A 22,174-nucleotide genomic window follows, 5' to 3' on the forward strand; every position below is an offset into this window, starting at 1 on the left:
CGTCCCCGGGAGGCGCGGAGCCGGGCCGCAGAGGGCCGGGGCGGGCAGGGCTCCGTGCCGCGGAGCGGGACCTGCTCGCTTGTCCCACCCGGCTGGGTTTCGGGCAGGCGACGGCCCCCCAGCGCTCCTTATTCCCCGCTCCGGCCGGCGGGCGGTTCCGCGGCAGGTAACGGGGGCGAGCGGCCGGGTTTTGGAGGGGTCCGGCGGGGGGAGCCCGTCTCGGCGAGCCCCAGACCTTCTGGTGGGGAGAAACTTGGGGTTAGAGCCTGCACCGCGCTCTTCCGAAACGGTGCAAAGCCCTCTTTGTGACCGAACCGCGTACTTGTCAACTTCTCGGATAAAAAGGTTTTCATTGCGTGCTCTTAAGAACTGCGTGTAAGTGAAGGATTTGTCGTTTCTGGGAATTTTTATTTTTTGCGGTACTGTTGCATTGTATTCTACGTTGTTCTGTGTCTCACTCTGCTTTCTCTTGATTGTCAATACACTCGGCTTTTTTAATACAGGTTTAAGATTTTCAATTTGTTGTTAAAAAAATATCTTACTGATAACAGTTCTATATAAGGTAACCAACCTAAAAGACTACATAAAGTAGTCTGTAATCATAGCTGCAGAAAAAATGGTAGCCTGTTTTGGTGACTGTTTAGGTGTTCCAATGGCTTATTGTAGAGATGCCCAGAGAATGTTTTGGCAGTTAGATTTAAAACAAAACAAAACAAAACAAAACTTTAATGAACTGCTTGAAAAGATTTTGCTCCAAAAAGTGAGCATGTGCTTTATGAAGTACAGAGTAAGAGTAGAGGATGATGATCAAAGACTGTATGTTTTGTTTTAATACAACTGTGTTTTGCATTTTTCAGTTCGGCAAGTTTGCCTGAGTTTGAAGTGATTCACATGAGATACGCTGCAGTTATTGCGCTGGTTTTGATACGTGAAAGCATGTCACAACTCTTACAATATTTGGTATTGCCAAAGGTCTGATTTCTGGTTTTACGTGAATATCAATCCATGACTTTCCCTGAAGAACAAAAGATTTTCCTTGACGTTTCCTATTTGAATCCCGAGGTTCTAAAGACAAATGAGTATTCTAAGCTCATTTTCAAGACAAACCCTTTTTCTCCTTTTTTTTTTTTTCTTTTTAATGCATAGCATTTTCTTGGCTGCTGTCCGAGTTGTTTCTTTCCATGTCACCATGGGAAGCTTGTTAAAAGTGGCCTTATCAAAACCATATTACAGACATGACTATTTCTTCTGGCACTTAAAAAAAACCAAAACACAAACAAACCACCTTTAAAAAGGTATACAGGGAAGTAGTCAGCCTTACCACATGATTTAAAGTTTGTCAAGAGGCCTCTGATTCACCATCAGTGTCTGCCAGAAGAGACTGCTCAGTCCAGCTAAGTCAGTAGAAATCCACAGGCTACAGTTTTTCTGCTAATGAATCTACATGCTGTTGAAAAACTTGGCATTGTCTTAACATATGTAAATAAAACTTTCCACGCATGATTTCTTAAGGACATCCAGAACAAAGTGGGACAAAGCAGACTGCAAATACTGAATGCAGGAATCAGTAATTATTTTATTTCTGTCTACAGTTCATATCATTTGAACACCACAGGATGCTGTTATAGTTGATAAAGGCGGCGCTCCAGGTGATTTTTGACATGACTGTAGAAAAAGCATGGGTAATGTTCAATTCTGGTGAGGAGTTTGGTGGCAGGTGTGTATGCTGAAATTCAGCAAAAGCCAAGTTGTACATTTCATGTGGTTCCAGCTGAACAGTCTTCAAGTTTTGAGGGGACTAATGGAAACATGACAGCAGTCAATTGCATCACTTAAAAAAACCCAATCAACCTAGCCTGTTCCAGCCAAACAGCTGCCTGTTTGTAAAACATGTGTAGCAGTGAACATCTATTGAGAATAGTTTCTGTGTGGATTAGACGTTTGAGATGAGCGCTACCAGCACAGGTTAGATACAGGCATACACTGGAATGAAACAGCATGGAAAATGGCAGTAAACGTATGTGTGGTGACTCAGGTAATGAAGGGGTGGTAGGTTATGAACAGATCCTTGAATCTCTCTGATTTAGGTCTATGTGGATAGGAGCTGAGTGGTTGGTTGTGCACAAATATGGCCTAGAACTTCTGCTTTCAGGACTGTTGGTAGAAAGTCCAGCTCAGGGTGATGAGGCAGTGGCACTGTTCACTGAACACATAAGGCTGACTCAAATTACTGCTTTTTCAACTCAGTCAGTGAGCCAGTAGGACAGTTTCTGTTCTCACAGCAGATACTTTCCATCTATGTAAAATGCCTTGCCTCTAACCAAGTGCTAACCCAGCTGCTTTAGGCAGGGCTACCCACGTGGTGGTTGTCAATAGAAAAGGGTGACATTAATTCAAAAAGGTTCTGTGGAAACTTGGTTTAAAATATGTACATGCTAGACTTGTTATCAGTAGACGTTGTGGCAGCTCAGCACTGTGGCGATAGCCAGCCTCAAATTCACAGGCGTCTGTGCTGGTCCGAGCGGGGTTCGTCAGCTGGTAGCAGTGGGCAGAAAGCACGCAGAACCCCGTGGCTCTCGGTCGTTCAGGGAAAGCACTGTTGTTCTGCACCAGCTTCTGGCTGCCTCTGGCTAGGTACGGCCAGTTTCTCTGAGTTCTGCATCCAGCAGGCTTTGGAGACAGTCCTCCCTCCTCATGCTTGGGATTTTTTACCTTGGGCTCCTGTTCAGTGATGAATAGTGGAGGGTGCTTCTGACATTTAGGAAATTTCTCTTACGCATTGCATAGTTACTGGATCTTTTCTCGCTTTTTTTGAGCTCTTCCCGATTGAGCAATAATACAGTGGATAGATGCGTGTTTGCATATTTTATAGGTAAGTCCTACTGTGTTGCTGTATTTTGTGCAAACCTACAAAACTCCCTCTTTGGGAGGAAGAAAAGCTTCCATCAAGTGGGGTCAGCATTGTTCAGAATTGTTTGATAATCTGAGAGATCAGTTATTATTTAGTCTACTGCAGCATGAAAGCAATATTTGAGAACTTTGCAAGTACCTTGTTTTCTGAGAGTGAGGTTGTGAAATACTTGTGCTAAAAATGGCTTTAGATAAGTGCAATTGTTAGTGAAAAATGTGAACCCAGAGGTTTGCTAATCTTTTTGAAACTTCCCATGACTGGGCACTCACTGTTGAAGGTGTAACTGATTTTTTTCAAGTTAGGCTCAGTCAAGCTAAGAAGCTCAGGATAGGAAGTGAAACAAACTTGGTGTTAATTTAAGAAAGAGCACTATAAGAGCTCTGCTAGGTTGACCTACCTTATCTCGTACTGCTTATATTTTTTATTTCATTTACTTATTCCTCTGATACTTTGAATTGTGACTTTCCCATGGGCAACGTGAAAATATTTGCTCAAGCAGCATCCATGTGTAGAGTTGCAGTGTCTGTGAACTGTTTTCCTGCTTGGCCAGAAGATCCTACAGCTGTGGGAAAGGACAAGTACAGAATGCTGGCTACCCAGTTTTAGAGAGCAAACTCCTTTTTCTCTCATTAGGAAATTCAGTTGAGTTTTGAAGGTATGGTTGATTCCGAGTTGTTACCCAGCTGCTATACAGTATCCATTTCCTATAAACCTTGAAATAAATTGTTTCTTTATCTGTTGGTTGAGTTCCAAGGTCATATCGGTGCAGTATCTGTTATGGGTCATATTTGGAAACTAAATTCTACAGCTTGCAGGAGGCTGATACTGTAATTTAACGAAGTGATCGCTGTTGTAGTGCGAAGAATTTATTCTGATATACTTTTCTGCAAGATCAACGCGTATCACTGAAAATCACATTCACTTGTGGTTTTATGTAGTGTTCCTCTGCTGAGGAAGGATAAGTACAGCTGTCTTGAGCCTGTTGTTGATATTTCAACAACAGTGCGGTATTCTTTGCATTAGAGCTTGAAAGTGACTTTTACAAAGTAATCCTTCCTTAGGTTTAAATGTTGATATTCCTACGTGTTCAGGATTCATCGTTTTGTTCTATTATTTCAGTGGCTCCGGGGGCTATCCTTTCACTGTAACGCAGCCCCAATGCTGTCTCACTGGGTAGCAACTGAGAAATGAACGAACTGATGCAGAGTTTTGGAAAGGAAGAGGGGTGGGAAAATCTGGGTGTGATAACCATGATGACAGCAAAAGACTCTGAAGGAAGAAGTTCTCGATGATGTCAGCTCTGTGGGAGTGTTTTAAGACTGTTGAGAATAGCAATTCAGTGAAGCAATAATCCTTGCTTCTACAGCCTCTATAGGAAGATAACGAGTCAGGTGTACAAATTGTCCTGGCTATGAAGCATAGGCTGGCATCAAGAACTATTTTACACAGGTCAGCTTCAGAAAAGAATTATTTTAAAAAAAAAAAAAAAAAAAAAAACACACCAAGAAAAACCCCTATTTTCTTTTACTGGTAACTCCTAAATCCATTGTAGGTAGAGTGTTTTGAAGTTCGTTAATCCACAACTTTTGTCACGTAACAAAATGAAGCACACTGATGACCCACCCTCTTCAATTAATGCCTCTGGAAGCGAGTGCATTGACAGCTTTAGGAACTGTCACAGCTGGGGACTGATACAGCATGGGCAGACTTTGACCTGGAGGGCTGTATGTGGAGGAGATAAGAGGGACCAGACACTGTCGTGCAGCTTTTGAATTCTGTTAATACTGTGTCTGGATCTCGTTAATACCACTTCAGTGGGATAGTTGTACCAAGGTATCAGCAGAGAACTTCTGCTTCTCAACACTAGCAAAACTGCATTTTTGCTGCTATACCTTATTTCAGCCCTTCTGAGAAAAATAAGCTGTCCTGGCAAGAGCGTTCTTTGTCTGCATACGGGTAAGGACTTTTGCTGGCTACGTTGATCAAGTATTGCATCTTGCTGTAGACCCAGATGGACGTGACCGTGACGAGAAGCCTGTAGTGTTGTCATGGCTTAGTGCTCTAGCCTTGTGACAGGGAGTTCTTCCTGTTAGGGCTGAGGCTCATAAACAGTCTTTATTAAATCACTCGGCAGTCTGTAGATCATCAACTTTTGAATGTTTATAGATGGAATTAGAATGGGTGAATATGAGTAGCCTAATACTAGTACGTTGTAATTGGCCAGATGTACACTTGTAACATCCCAGAGAATAAATAAACCTTGGTGTCCCAGTGAAATGCTGCACAAAATAGTTTAGGTAGTATCCCAACTTTTTGAAGTGTGGGAGCTCTTTTAAGAAAAGACTGAAAGTCGCCAGTGTAATAGAAAAAGGTCTGTTCTTATTTCAAAGAAATGGTGCAGAGTAATGCTTTTTAGGGCAGAAATCTTTTGCTTAGGCTGTTGTACAATTTCAGTGCTTCTAAAACTGAAGTACTTGGCTGTGGATTGTATGTACAGCTTTCTGGTGTTCTGAATGCAGCCTCACCTGGTGTTGTGGCTCAATTTTAGAGAAGTCTTTAAGGAAGATTTAAGTGAATTCAAAATACCAGCAGGGCAACGAATCAGAATTTCTATAACGTTGTCCACAGTGACGTGCCATTAAACAGCTGCCAGAGGAATGAACTGGTTTACAAGACCAAGTCGTGTAACCCACAGGTCACAGTAGTAGGAGAGAGAGGGTTTTTTTCTCCCTGATACAACAGTTGGGGCACAAGTTATCAGTCTGTACTTGGTGAGTTGTATGACTAGAAGGTGGTTATACAGATGTACAGTTTCAAGGCAGTCTCCTGAATGTAAATATCCATTGCTGATTTGAAAACGAGGGTCTGTGGAGGCTCTAAATCTGATGGTGTTGACTGGATGAGGATTAATTGTTCTGGTAGCAGCAGTGAGGGTTTTTTTGCTCTTACACCATGAGATACTTGATCGTTAGAGGAACTGTACTATTTAGTGAAATGAGTGTTCTGCCTTGATATTTGACATTATAAGTAAGGCCAAAGAACCTGCACCTGGGGGAAAAAAAGTCTTTTAAACTAATTATCACGTTTCTCTTCCCTCTGAAGAGAGAAATGAAAAGCATTTAAATTATTTTACTGCATCAGATTAGCAACCTCCAGCAGGACCCAAAACTTAAAAAGTTTCCACTCTTAATCAGATTTACAAGCAGGAAAACATAAAGCATAATTATTCAAATACCATATGACATTAGCAAAGTTATTCTTAACAAAGCACAGAATGCTGTATAGTTTTTTGTTTTATAAAGTTTTGATTTCTGCAAGTTGATTTTTGCTTTTTATAGTTCATGGTGGCCACCCCAAAGTTTGGGTCCTGGTGTGATGTACTTTAACAGAATCCTTATTTAACATTCTGGTGTTTAGTTCTACTAAACTAAATGGATGGTCTTACTTTCAGAGTACTTGGGTAAAAGAAAGTGATTTAATTGCTATTAAAAGAAAACAGCAACAATAAAAAACTGGGAAGTCGAATAATTCTAAAATTTCTTAAACTGTTTCTGCTTTGACTCTGTCCATCCAGCAATGGATGTGCCAGGATGACTGAAGCACTGTTGCAGCTTCTCAAGATAAGTCGGGGTTTTTTGTTTTTTGGGTTTTTTTTAAATATTCAGAATCAAAAAAAGATTGAACCTGGGTTTAGTAACAAATAAAAGCAGCCTAGGGTACCATTTCTTACTAGTGTGAGAAATCTGTTGTTTGCTCTTCAGTTTGGCAGATGTAAAGTAACAATTAATTGATAAATACTACAAACAGTCCCACTTCCTCTTCCTAGAATGGGTGGTGGTTTTGTGTTTTTGACCTTGATATGCAATCCTGTTTGCTCCATATGCTGTCCCTCAAACATGCTGTCCCCTTGACAGTAACATTTTTGTGTTGGTTTTGTGGCTGATGTGCAGAGAGCTGCTGGAGAAAAGGGACGGTTTTACAGCCACAAGATTTAAAAGTTACTGCAATTAGTGAATTTTGCTGCATGGCATTGTGCTATTAAGTTTTCCTAAGTCGCTTAATTACTGTGACAAATGTGCCCCTAGTTGATTGCACTGAATACAACCATCAATATAATCCGAGTACGAAGTCCACAAAACATCCAGCAAAATTCTGGTCAAGTTCTTACTTGTTGCTGTTATTACTTCAATTTCTGTTTGCAGTCTCAGGGAGGGAAGTGTTCTTAGTGTTTTGAAAACTATTAGATAAGGTATTGAGATGAATTGCATTGGGAGGGTGAGAATTTAATGTGGGCAGGGTTATATGTAGATTCTTGTTATGAGAAGTATCTGTGGGATGTGTTAATGTCGTTTCAAATGCTGACCAAAAGGGCACAGTAACCCTCCTTTATGCCTACACAAAGGCAGAATAAACAATACAGGGCTATGTTTACTTTGGAAGGGCTAAATTGACCTTGCTTGGAAGCAAACTTGTATTTCTTACCTGAAGTTTAGGTCACTTTATATTTCTTCGTATTGAACATTGAGATTATTTAGGTGAATGCAAAAGCCTTCTCTGAGACAGTAGTTGAGTTTTGGAAATCTAACTTTGATTTAGTCTGATTTTGGTGTTTTAATATGCAATGGAAAATTGAAACTGCACGACAGCTTTCTCAGCTGTAATCTAGTTCTGTGAATAACCTCAGGTTTTGGAGATCTTTTGATGCCGAGGCTTTTTTTCTCTCCCTCAGAACCATGTAGTGTTTAAGCCCTCAAGTGTTTAATATTAAAACAAGGCTGGGAGTTGGGGAGTCAGGAGAATAACCCTCCTCAGCTGCTGAGAGCCAAGGAGTGCAACCTCTACTCTGCTTTTCTGGTGAGGGAACAGGTTGAGAAACTCCATCTGAGGCTGTCATATGCTATGAGCTGGTTTTCCCAGCAGCTGAGGTGGAATGGCCTATTTGCTTTAATTGTGCCATTGTTCAGAAAAGCCCGTGGCTTAGGTTTCCTGCTGGCCTAAGGGCTGCTCATCTGTCTCGAGTTTTGGCAAGGAGGTGGGGAGGAAGAGAAGAGGTTTCTCTCTTGTTCGAGTGGTCTTTCTGTGGTTTTTCTGGCTTGTTCAGTTTGTAGTGACTATGGTGTCAAGAGAACTTGGTATCTTCTGTATGCTTGAGGGTCAAAGTCTGCTGTCTTACTGCTTTGTGTTAGAATAAAGCTTCCTAACACCAGACTAGGAGGGTTGTAGAGAGTGGTTGGAATTTTGGCACCATTATTCTGACTTCATAACGCTTGGCCTCATAGTTTTAAAGCACTTGTAGGTGCTTATAACTTTTCTTTAAATGTCTTGGAAAAGAAGAAAGTGGTCAGCCAAAAAGGCTGTTCTGCAGAAATGTATAAATAGCCATTTTTAAAGATGCAGTAATACCAGTCCTCTCTAAATCCAGGAGAGGGTGGCTACTGAATGGAGAGGGCGAAATTGGTCTTTAGATCTCTTTATTTTTTTCTCAACAATTTAATTTGCTTAATTATTATCTTTTGATTTACACTGACTTGTTATTTCCCTTCCCCTGCCTTTAGGCCCTATGAGAAAAAGGGAAAGCTAAGGATGCTGGAGCAGAACAATGGATTTCTCTTTCTCTTTCATGCAAGGGATCATGGGAAACACAATTCAGCAACCACCTCAACTCATTGACTCAGCCAACATCCGCCAAGAGGATGCCTTTGATGCCAGCAGTGACATTGCTGAAGATGGTGGACAAACGCCATACGAAACTGCCCTACAGCAAGGCTTTCAGTACCCTACACCCACGACAGAGGACCTTCCACCCATCACTAATGGCTACCCACCAACAATCAATATGTACGAACCTCAAGCCAAATACCAGACGTACAGTCAATATCCCAATGGTTCAGCCAATGGTTTTGGTACCGTCAGAAACTTTAGTCCCCCAGAGTATTACCAAATGGAAAACTCTAACGCAAGGCCGCACGAAGTTCTGGAAAAACCTTCCCCTCCACAGCCACCACCTCCACCACCACCATCAGTTTCACAAACGGTGATTCCAAAGAAGACTGGCTCACCAGAGATCAAATTAAAAATAACCAAAACTATCCAGAACGGCAGGGAATTGTTTGAGTCCTCTCTGTGTGGGGACCTTTTAAATGAAGTACAAGCGAGTGAGTATGCTAAGGCAAAACATGAAGGGAGAAAAGAGAAAAGGAAAAAAAGTAGCAAGCATGACTCTTCCCGATCGGAAGAGCGCAAGTCGCACAAAATTCCAAAATTAGAACCAGAGGAGCAAAATGTAAGTGGAATAATAGTTTCAGCCATCTGTATACCTGATATTGTTGATGGAGTATGTGTCTTCAGCAGTGTTTTTCCTTACTTCTAGTTGTATACATACTTAAAGTCATGAGGCTTTATTTACTTGTCAGATGCTCAATATTAGGTTGCTAGGAACTGTATTTCTAGGACAACACAGTTTTGGTTAAAAGACTGCATGTGAAAAATAAATGTTAGAAAAGGTTATATGATATTTTTAAATATTACTCAGTGTCTTAGCGTGTTCAGAGTTTGCTACACTTTGGACAGTGTTGAAGATGGAGCTTTTGGCCAAAAGCATACAAGCATACCCATTCCTAAAATTGCCTCTCAAAATAACGCTGGGTTATTCAGTGGAAAGTCAGGTTGCTTGGAATATTCAGCACTGCAGCTTTTAATTAATTTTTGAAAGAAATTCTAAATATTGTGATGTACAAAACCCAAGAGCTATGTAGCATATGTAGAAGCCAGTAGAAATTAGTATTCTAAACCAGCAGGCAAATTAGAAGTGCCAGTTGACTCAGCAAACTTTGGGAAAATTCAGTATTGATAACTATTACCGTTTCTGTCAAGTTTTGCAGTATGGTTGTACATACACAAGGTGTGTATCTATAAGTGGTGCTTTAACTTAGATTCCAGGAAGTAGAGACACAAATTACTGGGCTTTGGTACTCTCAGCCACTCTTTTTTCTTCAGTTTTATAAGTCACTTCATTACTTTTGTTTCCCTTTCTCTTGCTTGTTCCTGCCAACTCTGTGACACTGGTTTCTGTATTTCCCAGTTTGAGGGCAGTGGGTAGCAAAGAGGGGTGGCAAGTGTCCGGAATGAGGAAGTTGCCATATCAGGCCAGGACAGAAATTGCCCAGCTCAGGCTGGGCTGGGCTGTTACAGTATACAGCTGAGTTTCTTGTAAGTTCCTGTGAAACCCCTTGATACTTGCTGCTTTTGGTAGGTTTTGGAGAAGATCCTGTCCTGTAGGGATCAGGACTCTGATCTAGTACAGCAGGTTCATATGCTTGTAGTAGTAGTAGTATTGTTGTTGTTGCTGTTATTTTTAATGGAAGACATGCTGATTTCACATACACAACCCTTACAAGGAATATTTACAAGTTTTGTAACTGCTATATCTCCCTTCTAGTAAGTGGACCTTTTCCAGAGATCAGGTTGGTGATGTATCAAGATTTTGAGCTTCTACTATATTTGATTACCATAGTTGACTCTAATGAAACTCAGTAAGATCTTAATAAACATTGTAATCCAAACTTGAAATGGACTATCCAATTAAAACACGAGCCATCTGTGACTGCATTTGTACGTCATTTGCTTGATCTTGCAAATGCCGTTTGAAGCCACTTTCAAGTGGCTGTAGCAACCGACGTGTCCAGCTGGCAGCCTGCTACCAGGAGGCAGTTATAATGGGAAGGCAATGCCCCGAATGGCATCTCCCTCATGCTGGCATTATACCTGCATAGAGAGATAGAAAAAGGGGTCTGTTCTCGCGGTCAGCTCTCTGCTGAATGCCTCTGCTGCTCGTATATTGTTTGTCCACCTGTCCTTTGCTGCTGTAATCATACATTTATCCCCCAAGTTTCACTTAAATCAAACCTCAGTGAGTTTGGTTCTTTCAGAGTTCAGCTACAGGCACGGTCTTTTATCTAGGCTTTCTGGCCTCTTCTCCAGACTTCCGTCACCCCCACATCAGGCTGTCAGTTTTGCTTTACCACTTTGTCCTCCTTCTTACCAGGGACTCTGATTCTGCTCTTGAAGCTTCACCTGTGCCTGTCCCTCTGTTTGACTCATGTTACCTGATTGTCATGAGAACATAATCTTCTGTCTTTTCCAGCATGCTGTCTTTCCCAGATTGAACTAAAACCTTTCCTCTCAAATTCCAAGTTCCTAGTCGTATGTGTCATCCAGCGTTCACCAGAAATCTTGGTCTTGCTTTTGTCCTCCTTGTAGCTTCCATTTCCCTTTCAAAAGGTGTTGTTGCAATAAAAGCTTCCATGTTACTCACCCTTGTTTCAGACAGCAGATCACTCTGACATGAACAGAATTTTGTGCTAGTGTTTTTCATTATGAATTATCCAGTGCAGCCTCAGTTTTATCCTCCCACCATTTGACTTTCCACTACACAGTTTCATCTTCATGTACGTTCATCGTGTACACTTTCGTCATCTTTACTATTAATGGTATGAGACCTGTAACGTAGGATCACCTTAATAGGAACAAACAAAACTCCTGGTACAACTTTGGTGGTTTTACACTTTTATACTCAGCATGGGTATTTGAAAGTACCGTGATCTGCAGTTGTTTCCTCATTCTGACACTGTAATCTCTGTGGAAACCCACTGACTGTGCGGGGATGTTCATACTTGAAAGGTTGATTTGAAATGAAAATGTTATGAAAACGTTGTTGAACTTTAAGCTCTGAATACTTGTTTTAAGAATAAGCTGCTCTGCTCATTAGTTGTATTCTGTGAGGAGCTGGAATTTTGCAATCTGTATAATCAGCTTGCCTCTCCTGGCGGAGGTGAAGTTTCCACTAACTCACTGTAGCAAAAGAAAGGCAGGAGTCATTGCTGTGCTTTCTGCTGCACCAGGGAGGAATGACTTCTGCCCAGCAAATACTAACATGAATGGTCTTAAATGTTTGTTTTCTACAGATAGCTCTAAATGAGATACTGACCTATGCGAGAACTGACCTTAATTGTTCTAGGTGGTGTTTACATGTGTGTTTCCTAGTTTCTCTGAGCTGAAGCATGCAGTATTGACTAACATGGGGTCTTCCTTTTAAATCAGCTAGGTATAATTTGGATTAACAGTATTATTAGTTTCTCACTGCATGTGTGTGACTCCTCTTTTTGCTGCTTTTTGAGTCCTTTGACTACTGACTTCTCCGCTATAGTAAAAGTGAATGTCTGGTCTCTTGTCTCATTAGATAGTTCACAGCCCACCTCTTATCTTCTCAGCTGCTGTGTCATCGCACTCCCTATCATGGCCCCTCCACTGATGGTGTTAGCTTCTGTTCAGTGGTGATCCCGCTTCTGTCAAAACCTTTTCCTGTCCTACTCTGCCAGAATAGACTGCGTGCATGCCTCAGCCTGGCTTATAATTGCACCGTAGGCTTTATGTTGTTGACTGTTGAGCCTCCAAATATATTTGTCGAATATATGCAATTTAACATTGATTTTACAATTTTCATATTGTATGTTTAATGTGATTTTTGTAATGTAGTTTTTGCAAATAACTGGTATATAGTGAGACTCATCATGTTACTATGGATATCCTTCATATATTCTTCTCTGTTTCTTTGAAGTTGTATATTAATTTAGGTGGAAAGGTATTTGGGTTTACTGTCCCTGAGTGTATGTTCTTCTATCGCCTATAACAGGGGAACGTTGTTGTACATAGGTGTGACAGTAATGTAAATAGTGTAGGGAAAAAAGGTATTTTTTGATTGTGATGCTACTGTGCTTTGAATGGGGCTTAAGGAGATCATCATATTCATATTTTCTGGGTTCATGGTTGCCTTTCTCTCTGTGAATTATTTTTTCTGCCTGGTTTCATTATTAGCTTTTTTTAGTTTTACTGTCCCCTTACCTTGTTTGTGCTTGTTCTCCTTTTTTCTCTTCATTGTTACCCATTTCCTAGAGACCAAATGAGAGGCTTAGCTTGCTATCAGAAAGACCAAGAGAAGATACAGTGTTGGAGGAAACCCCGGTTAGTACATATACTAATTAACACTTTTTGAACTTCTATTGTGTTACTGCTTTTGGACTAAGTATTACATGGATTCTTTTAATTTGTCAGATAAAGCAGTTGCCATTTCTTTGAAACTCTTATTAATCATTACTGCATCAAAACATCTCTTGTTGCACTGTATCTATTGTTTTATTTTATCCCAAAAGCAACATTCTTCATCAACTTATGAAGCACAGACTTTTTTGGGGTGGGGGGCGTTTGCTGTTTTGTGTCTTGGTTTGTCAGTGACTATCTTGTGTAAATCATAGCTGTATGTAACTCCTTTCTGTCATGTTTCTAAGAAATGTTTCTCTCATGTTAGACTATCAAACCTCAGGGATACCTGAGAAAAAAATAACAAGTCCCTATGGATAGTGTGTGCATCTCTTGAGTGCACTAAATTGTCTTCTGTGGCTTTAAGCTTGCATTTTCTTTGTAGGTCCAGCAGTTCTTGCCTTCTCTTCCAACACAAGTCACCCATGACATCAAGTTTCAGGTTGGCGATCTGGTTTGGTCCAAGGTGGGAACATACCCGTGGTGGCCTTGCATGGTTTCATGTGATCCACAGCTTGATGTTCATACCAAAATTAATACAAGAGGTAAGGGAGGAAGATCTTTTCCAGAGTATATCAGGTGTCTGTAGTTCTTCCTTTATTAAAAATATCTTATCTTTGAACTCCCTTTGTGGGATGAATTCTGCTTGTGTGTATGCTAAACAGGACTATTCCTGAAATGTATAAAACTAGTACCTGTTAAATTGCCTCTACAGATGAGCCTGTGCAAACTAGGCTTGTGCACAGATACTCCCACTTTTCTCAAGTCAATGTATTTATGAGAAGACACTGATAAGTGTGTGAGTGTTCAGTGTGGGCAAGGTATGCTTATCTTCCCATCTTAAACTGTTATATATCTAGGCCCATCTTATTTCTAAACTTCAGCTAGATACTTCCATCTGCAGGAATTGAGTAATGTGGAGGACGAAAGCATAAACTAAACCAGCAAAGCGATGTTGATAAAACTGCTGACTAGAGTTTTGCATTTTCAGGTGCCCGTGAATACCATGTTCAGTTTTTTAGCAACCAGCCAGAGAGGGCGTGGGTGCACGAGAAGCGGGTTCGAGAGTACAAAGGACACAAACAGTATGAGCAATTATTGGCTGAGGCTGCTAAGCAAGCCAGCAACCACTCTGAGAAACAGAAGGTATGATGAACACTAATTGTGTAGAGGGTTATCAACAGTGCCTGTGTAAGTGAAACTCTTGTGGGGCAGTTCTGAAACTCTGTAGTACTTTACCCTGTAAAGGTTGTCTGCATTTCCCTGGCAGAAGTCTTTTTCACAAAGATAATGAAAATGTTTCCATACTCTTAAGACTTTCATGTGAAAAGGCTGATAGCTGAACCTACTTTGTTGCCTCCTCACGACGGTAGTCATCCTGGCCATTTGAGATAATTTTACATCTGTATTAGAATATTGAAAACAATGCCTGTGTGTTCACTATTAACCTCTTCTTTGGAAAATGTAGTTTTTAAAGGATACTCTTCCAGCCCCTGATACTAGTGGATATGTTCTTTTCCATTTTTTTATTGGAAAGGAAGTGTTAGTTTACAGGAATTACGTACTGTGTAGATGGACTACTTCAGTCCCTATTTATGCTAATCAAAATATTGATGTGGCAGGAAAAGAGTGTTTATAGAAAAACAAGGAGGATTTAAAAAGTAGATAAATTAGTATTAATTCTGTGTCTCATAACAGAATTATGGGCTTGAATACCGCCTGTTCTTGTCTTTAGTGAAGTTGTAACTCAGGGGAGACACTTTTAGTTGTGATGGTCATCTGATCCAGCTTGAGTGTCTGCTTGTACTCTGAGCAGAGGATTCACTGTCCACCTTTCAAAAAATACACTGTAAATGGAGAGCAAACTTAAATCTGCTGCCTGAGAGATTTAAAGAACCTCAGGATTGCATTTTAAGTGCTATTCATGGCAAAATCTTCAGTGTAATTAGCTGCTTGTCTTTGTTCCTTAAGATTCGCAAACCAAGGCCGCAAAGGGAGCGTGCTCAGTGGGATATTGGTATTGCCCATGCTGAGAAAGCATTGAAAATGACTCGGGAAGAAAGGATAGAACAATACACCTTCATTTATATAGACAAAGAGCCAGAGGAGGTTTTGTCAAAAGCCAAAAAGACTGCTGCTTCTAAATCAGAAACCAAGAAGAACCGACGACCGAAGCCAGCGTTGAACACCCAACCAGAACATGCCAACGTGGTAGCGGCGTCACCTTCAAATGCTGAGGTGCGAAGACAAAGCCAACGGAGGCAGTCAAGTGTGGAAGAAGAGGAGCCACCTCCTGTAAAAATTGCATGGAAAACAGCTGCAGCTAGAAAATCCTTACCAGCTTCAATAACCATGCACAACTTGGATCTTCAAAAATGTAACATGTCTCCAGTTGTTAAAATTGAACAGGTTTTTGCCCTTCAGAATGCTGCTGGTGATGGAAAACTCATCGATCAGTTTGTTTATTCCACTAAGGTATGTACTTTGTGTAGTGACTCCTCTTTTGTTCATAAATTATCCCGAGTCTGTCTTACTGTGGAGCTTAAACTTGTGTCCATCAAGCTTTCACAATACATGTTCCTTTCATTGGAGAGATTAAATCTAACAAAGGACAGATGTGACAACAGAATCTTATAGTGCACTGAACTCTTTATTTCAGTGCATCCAAAAGTCTCTGGCAGTAACCATTTTGACTGGTGGCAGAGGAGCTCCCGACAGATGGTCACATTTTTGCTCATAACACATTCAAAATATTAAAGCTGTTTAATTCCAGCTTCCTAGCTGAAATAATCCAGAAATTCTCTGTAAATCTTAAAATCAGTGGATTTGTGGGAAACAGATGAGATGACAAAACTGTTAATAATGTACTAAAAAGTAATAACTACATTTTGTATAACAGACTTTTAAAATGAGTTCTGCCTCCTAGCTTCCTTCAGGTGCACAGCAGCTTCTCGCAGTCAGTGTAAGGAAAAGGTTTAGGACTATTTCTCTGCCTCCTTCTTCTGCCTCTTTACCTGGAGAGTATTTATTTCATCCTAAGCATTATAGAGAAGGTAATGTTTAGAAAAGTCACTGGAGTATTTTTTTTTCCTTGTTTGTAAGGGGAGATTGAGAGGGATGGAAAGCTCTGCAGGGAAGCAGCTCAGTAGTAGATATAATCATGTGTATGTGTTGCATTGAAGAGTGTTGAATGTTTCTGTTCTGAAAATTAGGAGTAGATCAATATGCCTGGTAGCAACAACACATACATAAATAGGTTAAGACAATCTTTTCTTTTTTTTCTTTTTAAGGGAGTTGGTAACAAAACAGAAATAAGTGTCAAAGGACAAGAGAAACTTAATTCTTCATCAAATCAGAGAAATGAAAAAGCAGCAGTGCAAAATGTGTCCTCTCCTGAAACAACTTCTGGGTCAACAGGTAGGCAAAATTGCAGAATCCTTGTCTGAACTTTAGCAATCTAGCATTTAAATTCAAATATCAAACCCGACATTTTCTCATTAGTTAAAAATTATTAACATCTTTCTGTTTACATAAGAGTTGTAACAAGCATGGCTAATATAACACATGATGAGCCCAGATGCTTGAGAAACACAGGATGTCTTTGTGATGGGATTAGCTGGTTTGGCCTCTGAACTTTTAGCGTCTGCAACTTACAGTATCTAAGTCAACATATTAGAAAGATGGATGCCTTGTGGAGAGCAGATGGCAAGCTGTTTTAGAAGACAACACAGTGGATGTGTGTTAGCAGAGTATTGTAATGGCTTTTGGCACCAAATGTAAAATACAACAGCTGGGATCAAAGGAAGAGAATCTGGAAGTGGCGTAGTGCAATAAGGAATAGCTCCGAATCAGGATGGGTGCTTTCCTAGACTTTGTTGTTGAGTTCCTGCATGACCTTTGTAAAGGATAGTGATTTTTTTAAACTGCTTCAACTAACTTCATCAGCAAAATGAGATAATGCTTGACTTCTTGAAGGCATTTTAGGGGCCCCATTATAAAGCACCAAGTTTTGAATTAACATGTCTAAGGGAGAAGAAACACTGAAGCAGATAATGGAGGTTGAGGCTGAAAAGGGAAAGCCTGGAACAAGCTATTTGAAGTTTAATTTGTAGTACAGTAGTAGAGAAGATGAAGAAAGATAAACGGGATGAGTGCTTTCTAGACTTGGAACAGGAAAACATTTTTTTCATGTTTTGATTTTTGAGAAATAGCTAATGGGAATGCTTCCAGAGGGATTGAGCTTTTCTCCCCACCAGCAGAAATTTCCCTGCAGTATGTCCTCTCATCATCCTCAAGAGAAGATAGATACCCTTTGGTGAAAGGATGGAGGTTCCTGAAAAGAGACGGTTTTGAGTCATCCTAAACCAAGAGCTTTTCAAGTTCCTCCAGCCCTTACAGTGACTTCTGTTTTTCAACCACAGATTTTGTGCAGGCAATGTAAAATCCCCATTAACTATTGCATGTTTGTTACTGTGCTTGTAATCATATTCTTGGTAGAGTCTCAAACATACTTAGTTTTACATTGGGTATGTAAAAATAAATTTTAGGTTGCATCAGAACACCTTGATTTTCTGTCACAGTAGGATGTACAAATGCTCATGGTATGGAAGCAGAAAAAGATGGAAGACTTATTATAGTACACATGCTGAAAAAACCCCGCTCTTTTCTTCTTGAGAAAAAAATCTCATAACGTTGCCAAGTGTCACTTCTGCTTCAACTATCCGTCTGTTTGGTTATTTCTCCCTTTCCAAACATAAAATAAATTGAGATTCCCAAGTCAAAAAAAACCTCAGTGGTCAACTTACGTGAGATCACTGTCCTCTGCAAACACACTTCAGTTTCTGTACTTGTATAGTTTTTAGATAGGCTTATTTTTATATGCACTGTTTTGTGGACTGTATTTGGGGACTTTACAATACAGGCTGAGTACTCCGGATATTCTGGTGCAAGTGGGGTTTCCTCTGCTGTTGTCGACAGTGGTTCTTCTTTCCAGTTTTAGTTGCTGTAGCTACTTCTGTTTTTTCAAACAGTTGCTACTTCTAATTGCCTTGCAGCAGGAGAGGTGATCGCTGTTTTGTTTCTCTCACCTGGGAACTAAAGGCTTCACCTTCACAATGGCTCTTCAGACGTAGGGGGGTGAGAATTCTGAGCCTCTCTTTTTTCATTTTCTTAGGTTTTTTGGATACGTAAAACTCCACCTGATAACACCCTATAGAGTGCATGAGCTTTACTTCAGTATACACTCCAAACAGTCACTTTCAAAGCCATTTCCAAAGTCCAGACAGTTATTGGTCCCCTCTCATGGAACATAACTGCGAAGTCCTTTTTTCAAATTTAAGGTCACCGGAACTTCAGAATACCTTTACGGTAAAGTATTTTACAGAATGACTCTGGGAGTCCTTGTTAATTACCTGCAGTTAGATATACAGAATTCCATAATGCCGGGAAAATAATTCTGTAACTTGAAATCTGATAATAAGAGAACAGCTATGAGAATTCATAGTGCCTCTGGTCTCCACATACAGCTGAAACAGGATTAACCTGACCTGACCTGGCCAGTAGTGAGGTAGATTGCTGGTCTGAAATCTGTCCTGAAACTCTGGATCAAAATATGCATGAAGACGGGATAGGAGCATTGTGGAGGTGATGCACTGGATCCTTGGAGAGCGGGAAGAGGAAAAAGTGCCTGTTGCATTGATCAATATTGCTTTCAGCCATTATTAGATGTACTGATTCTGGAGCTTCTCCTCTGATATAGGGCTTGCATCTTATTTCCTTTACTACAGTGGGGCAGCACAGGGAGAAAATACCTTGTTGATTAAATGAACTGTTTGGTCACACTTGCTCAAATTTACTTTAAGCTGCTCAGAGAATTTTGGCCGAACACAAAGGTGACAAAAGATGGCCCCTAGCTTTAGTGTTGAGATCCGTTGTAGTTGCGTGTGTCTCTCAAAGGATGCAGCTTGTTGGAACCAAAAGTTACACGTGTGCTAACATGAAGGATGTTGAGCTGAGTTATTAATTTCTGAATTATTAATAACTCATTGCTGTTATTAATTAGTTAATATGCTGTAAAACTTTTCTTTCCCTTGAAGAAAAACAATTTTTTCCCCTCAGAAATACAGTTATTGTAAAACAACATCTTTCTCAGCTGTAAAGTTTAGTTACTGAGATACTCCGGAGCCATGCAACCTTGATAAAAACGCCTATCGAATTAATCAAGATGAATTTTCATTTTGTTTCTGGAGTCCTTTTGAAAGGCTTTCTTTCAGTGTCTGATTAAAGCCTGCCTATCTCTCTAGATATTTTATCTCCTAACGAGAAGACACAGGTTTACAACTTCTAACAGTACGTCCATCTGACACAGTAAGCTAATTTCTGGTCCCAAGAGTTTGCATTTTTGCTTGGAAGAATACAAAGTATTTTACATTCCTGTCTTCTTTAGGTGAAACACCCCAAACTGAAAAACAAGAATAATGCGTCACAACAGATAATTGTAAATCTTCAAATTCCAGTTTTCTGTCAGTACAGCAATAAGTGTGTACTTTGCTTCAGAAGTTGCGCATGGTGTTAAGTATTGTGTACATGTTTCTCGATATGCCCTTTGTTACAGGTACTGTAGCACAGAATGGTCTTCTGATTTTGCCAACCTTAGTTGTCAAAAAACCAGTAGTTCCTACTTCATCCCTTGAAATGTCATAATAACCTTCATTAATTTGAGTTTGTTTTCCATGGTAATATTTTCAAAAACTTGGCTTTTTACTTTCATTAATTATAATAACACATCATGATCACTGCTTCTGTTTGTGTTGGGTTTTTCTTCACCTCTCAAAATCTGTAGTTGAGTGTTCAGATTTCATACTGATGGCACGTGTTATAGCGTGGTTCTTGCTTGAAGCTTTTGTGTTAGCCAGTTCTGATAGAAGGCCATCCCGCTGCAGAGCAGGGGGACAGAACTGGTGTTTTGAGTGAAAACTTGGAAGCTATGTTTTGCATCTTAAATTTCTAGCTTGTTTTAGTTCAAGAAGTTGATTGTGGATACCTTCCCATAAATGCCAAAGATGGACTATTTGGTTAAAAATTAACCAAAGTGAAGACTGTGCTTGAGAGATGTGTTATGAAAATCTGTTTGCCCTAAACTGGATTCCAGCTTTTTGTTTTGCTCTGTTACTGGTGTTTTTTTTCTGAAGCTGATCTCTCTGTCTATGGAATCAGAACGTGTTGTCTGCAACCACAGCACCAGCTGGCAAATAGCTTGGAACTGAATTTAAAAATAAAACATTCAAAAGAGGAAAGAGTCTTGGTTTCGTTACTTTATCTGTTGTTTTGGTGTTGAACATCTTGCTGTACCTCAGAAATACAAGGAATCATATAATGGAAACCTTTTTCCTTCTTCAGGTTCTGTAGAAAAGAAGCAACAGAGAAGATCGATTCGAACCCGCTCAGAGTCTGAGAAATCCACTGAAGTTGTGCCAAAGAAGAAGATCAAAAAGGAGCAGGTTGGCTTCCTCCATGTAGAGAGTTAAAATATATTGTATTCATAAATGTTGTGGCTTATATTGGTGCCTTTTTATTTTTCTCCATTTTTCCCCATCGGGTTTCGTTTTGGACTATCCTTCATGAAATCCCCTTGTCAATACCATTGCTGTGACTCTGCTACTGGCATCTTCACAGTATCAGTCAGGCTATGGAAAATGGGAACTCAATGATGCAAGACTCCTAATGAACCTGCCATGTTTACTTTGAGATTTCTGTTATGAGCAAAATGATTTTGTTTCAGTAATTTCTATTTGATGGAATTGCCACCAGGTTCCTTCCTTTTGCTCTTGATTTAGCTGCTGGTTTGTATTGAGGTTTTGTTTTTCAAATGAAGTTAGACTGATTAATCTGACCAGTTTTGAAAATGGACTTTAAGAATGATTTAACTTAAAGATGAATAGTCAGACTTCTATGTTGGCAGACATCAGCAAAACAGGTCTTCTGGGATATACGTTTTTTTTTTTTCCTTAAGTAGATCTAACATGTACAGGGCATTCCTTTAATCTGGATGTCAGACAGACAAATGTTGTTGCTTTAAAAAAAATTATAAAAAATTTTGCGTGGAAATGAGTAGGAAAGTTCAGTGGATGGACATTAGTATTAAAAACTGAATACACTTTTTAACAAGTTTGTCAAAGTTGTTGGTTCTTTTCCTTACATGGTTGATTTTCCCACTTCGAGGGCCTCTCCACTTGAAACCTGAGAATTTTATATAAAATGTTTCATAGTATAGCTTTTACCAGTGAGAATTTTTAAAAAGGGACATTCAGGCTAAAGATTTATATGGGAAGGGGGAAAACTTGTTTTTATCTCTTTTATTTTAATTTATTCTTTGCCCTTTATGCTTTGTTTTGCACTTCCTTCACTTCAGAGATTGAAAGTGGACCCAGTTGCTTTCTTTTTTTTTTTCATATTTTTCTTTTGATGCCATAGCATTTACATCTGTGTTCAGCAGACGAATGCTCTAACTCTAGAAAGTTTCTTGCTGAAACTTTGAAGCAACTTAAATGTTGGGCATAAGATACCTGATGTAGTCCCTTAAGCCTCTTGTCATGAGGTGTTGCAGCCTCCCTATTTTCAAATGAGTTATTTTACGTTTGTAAATGTTTCTTAATTTAACAAAGGTATAAGAACCAACAATATGAACTTCATGGATCCCGGTTAGCTTTGCTTGCTTATATTATCTAGCTAACTAAGACTATGAACATTAAAGTGCTTTTCTCAGGAAAAGTATATGACTAAAAATTAAACACAGATGCACTGTAATGCGCATAACCTTGAATGTATTAAGTTATATTAAAAAAAAAAACCTTACTAACTTCTTACAATTATGCAACAATATTTGTTACCCAAAGTCAAGTTTTCTTGCAACTGATTCCCAAATTAGTCTGCAACAACTTGGTATAAAATTATAACTGGAACGAGTACAATTAATGGGAAAAACAAAATGTTAATGCTACTGTTACAGTGACTAGTGGAGAAATAAAAGTGATTGTTTAGATTTTATATTTGTATTACGAAATGTATCCTATACAAATCCTTCTATTGTATGTTTTTACCTATTGTACAACAAAATAAAATATTTTTTAAAAAAATTATAGAATAATCCTTAAATATTTACTAAATGTG

The 22,174-nt window shown here is 39.6% G+C and overlaps 1 protein-coding gene across 6 annotated transcripts in view; it reads left to right on the top strand.

The window, feature by feature from the left end:
- WHSC1L1 (Wolf-Hirschhorn syndrome candidate 1-like 1) overlaps positions 1-22,174 on the top strand; it is a 51,784-nt gene that overhangs the window by 4,911 nt on the left and 24,699 nt on the right. For 4 of the 6 annotated variants that reach the window (XM_010562750.1, XM_010562753.1, XM_010562755.1 and 1 more), the window contains exons 3-9: positions 8,467-9,194; positions 12,863-12,931; positions 13,392-13,551; positions 13,998-14,152; positions 14,978-15,481; positions 16,297-16,423; positions 20,405-20,505. In XM_010562750.1, the coding sequence (XP_010561052.1) occupies positions 8,511-9,194; positions 12,863-12,931; positions 13,392-13,551; positions 13,998-14,152; positions 14,978-15,481; positions 16,297-16,423; positions 20,405-20,505 (1,800 nt within the window). In that variant the 5' untranslated portion in view covers positions 8,467-8,510. Of the gene's footprint in view, positions 1-4,847; positions 4,868-8,466; positions 9,195-12,862; positions 12,932-13,391; positions 13,552-13,997; positions 14,153-14,977; positions 15,482-16,296; positions 16,424-20,404; positions 20,506-22,174 lie in introns of those variants that run through there. The other 2 variants (XM_010562751.1, XM_010562752.1) reach the window with 2 other exon arrangements.

This window comes from Haliaeetus leucocephalus, unplaced genomic scaffold, assembly GCF_000737465.1.
Source record: "Haliaeetus leucocephalus isolate CR32 unplaced genomic scaffold, Haliaeetus_leucocephalus-4.0 Scaffold162, whole genome shotgun sequence".
NCBI classification, from domain to species: domain Eukaryota; kingdom Metazoa; phylum Chordata; class Aves; order Accipitriformes; family Accipitridae; genus Haliaeetus; species Haliaeetus leucocephalus.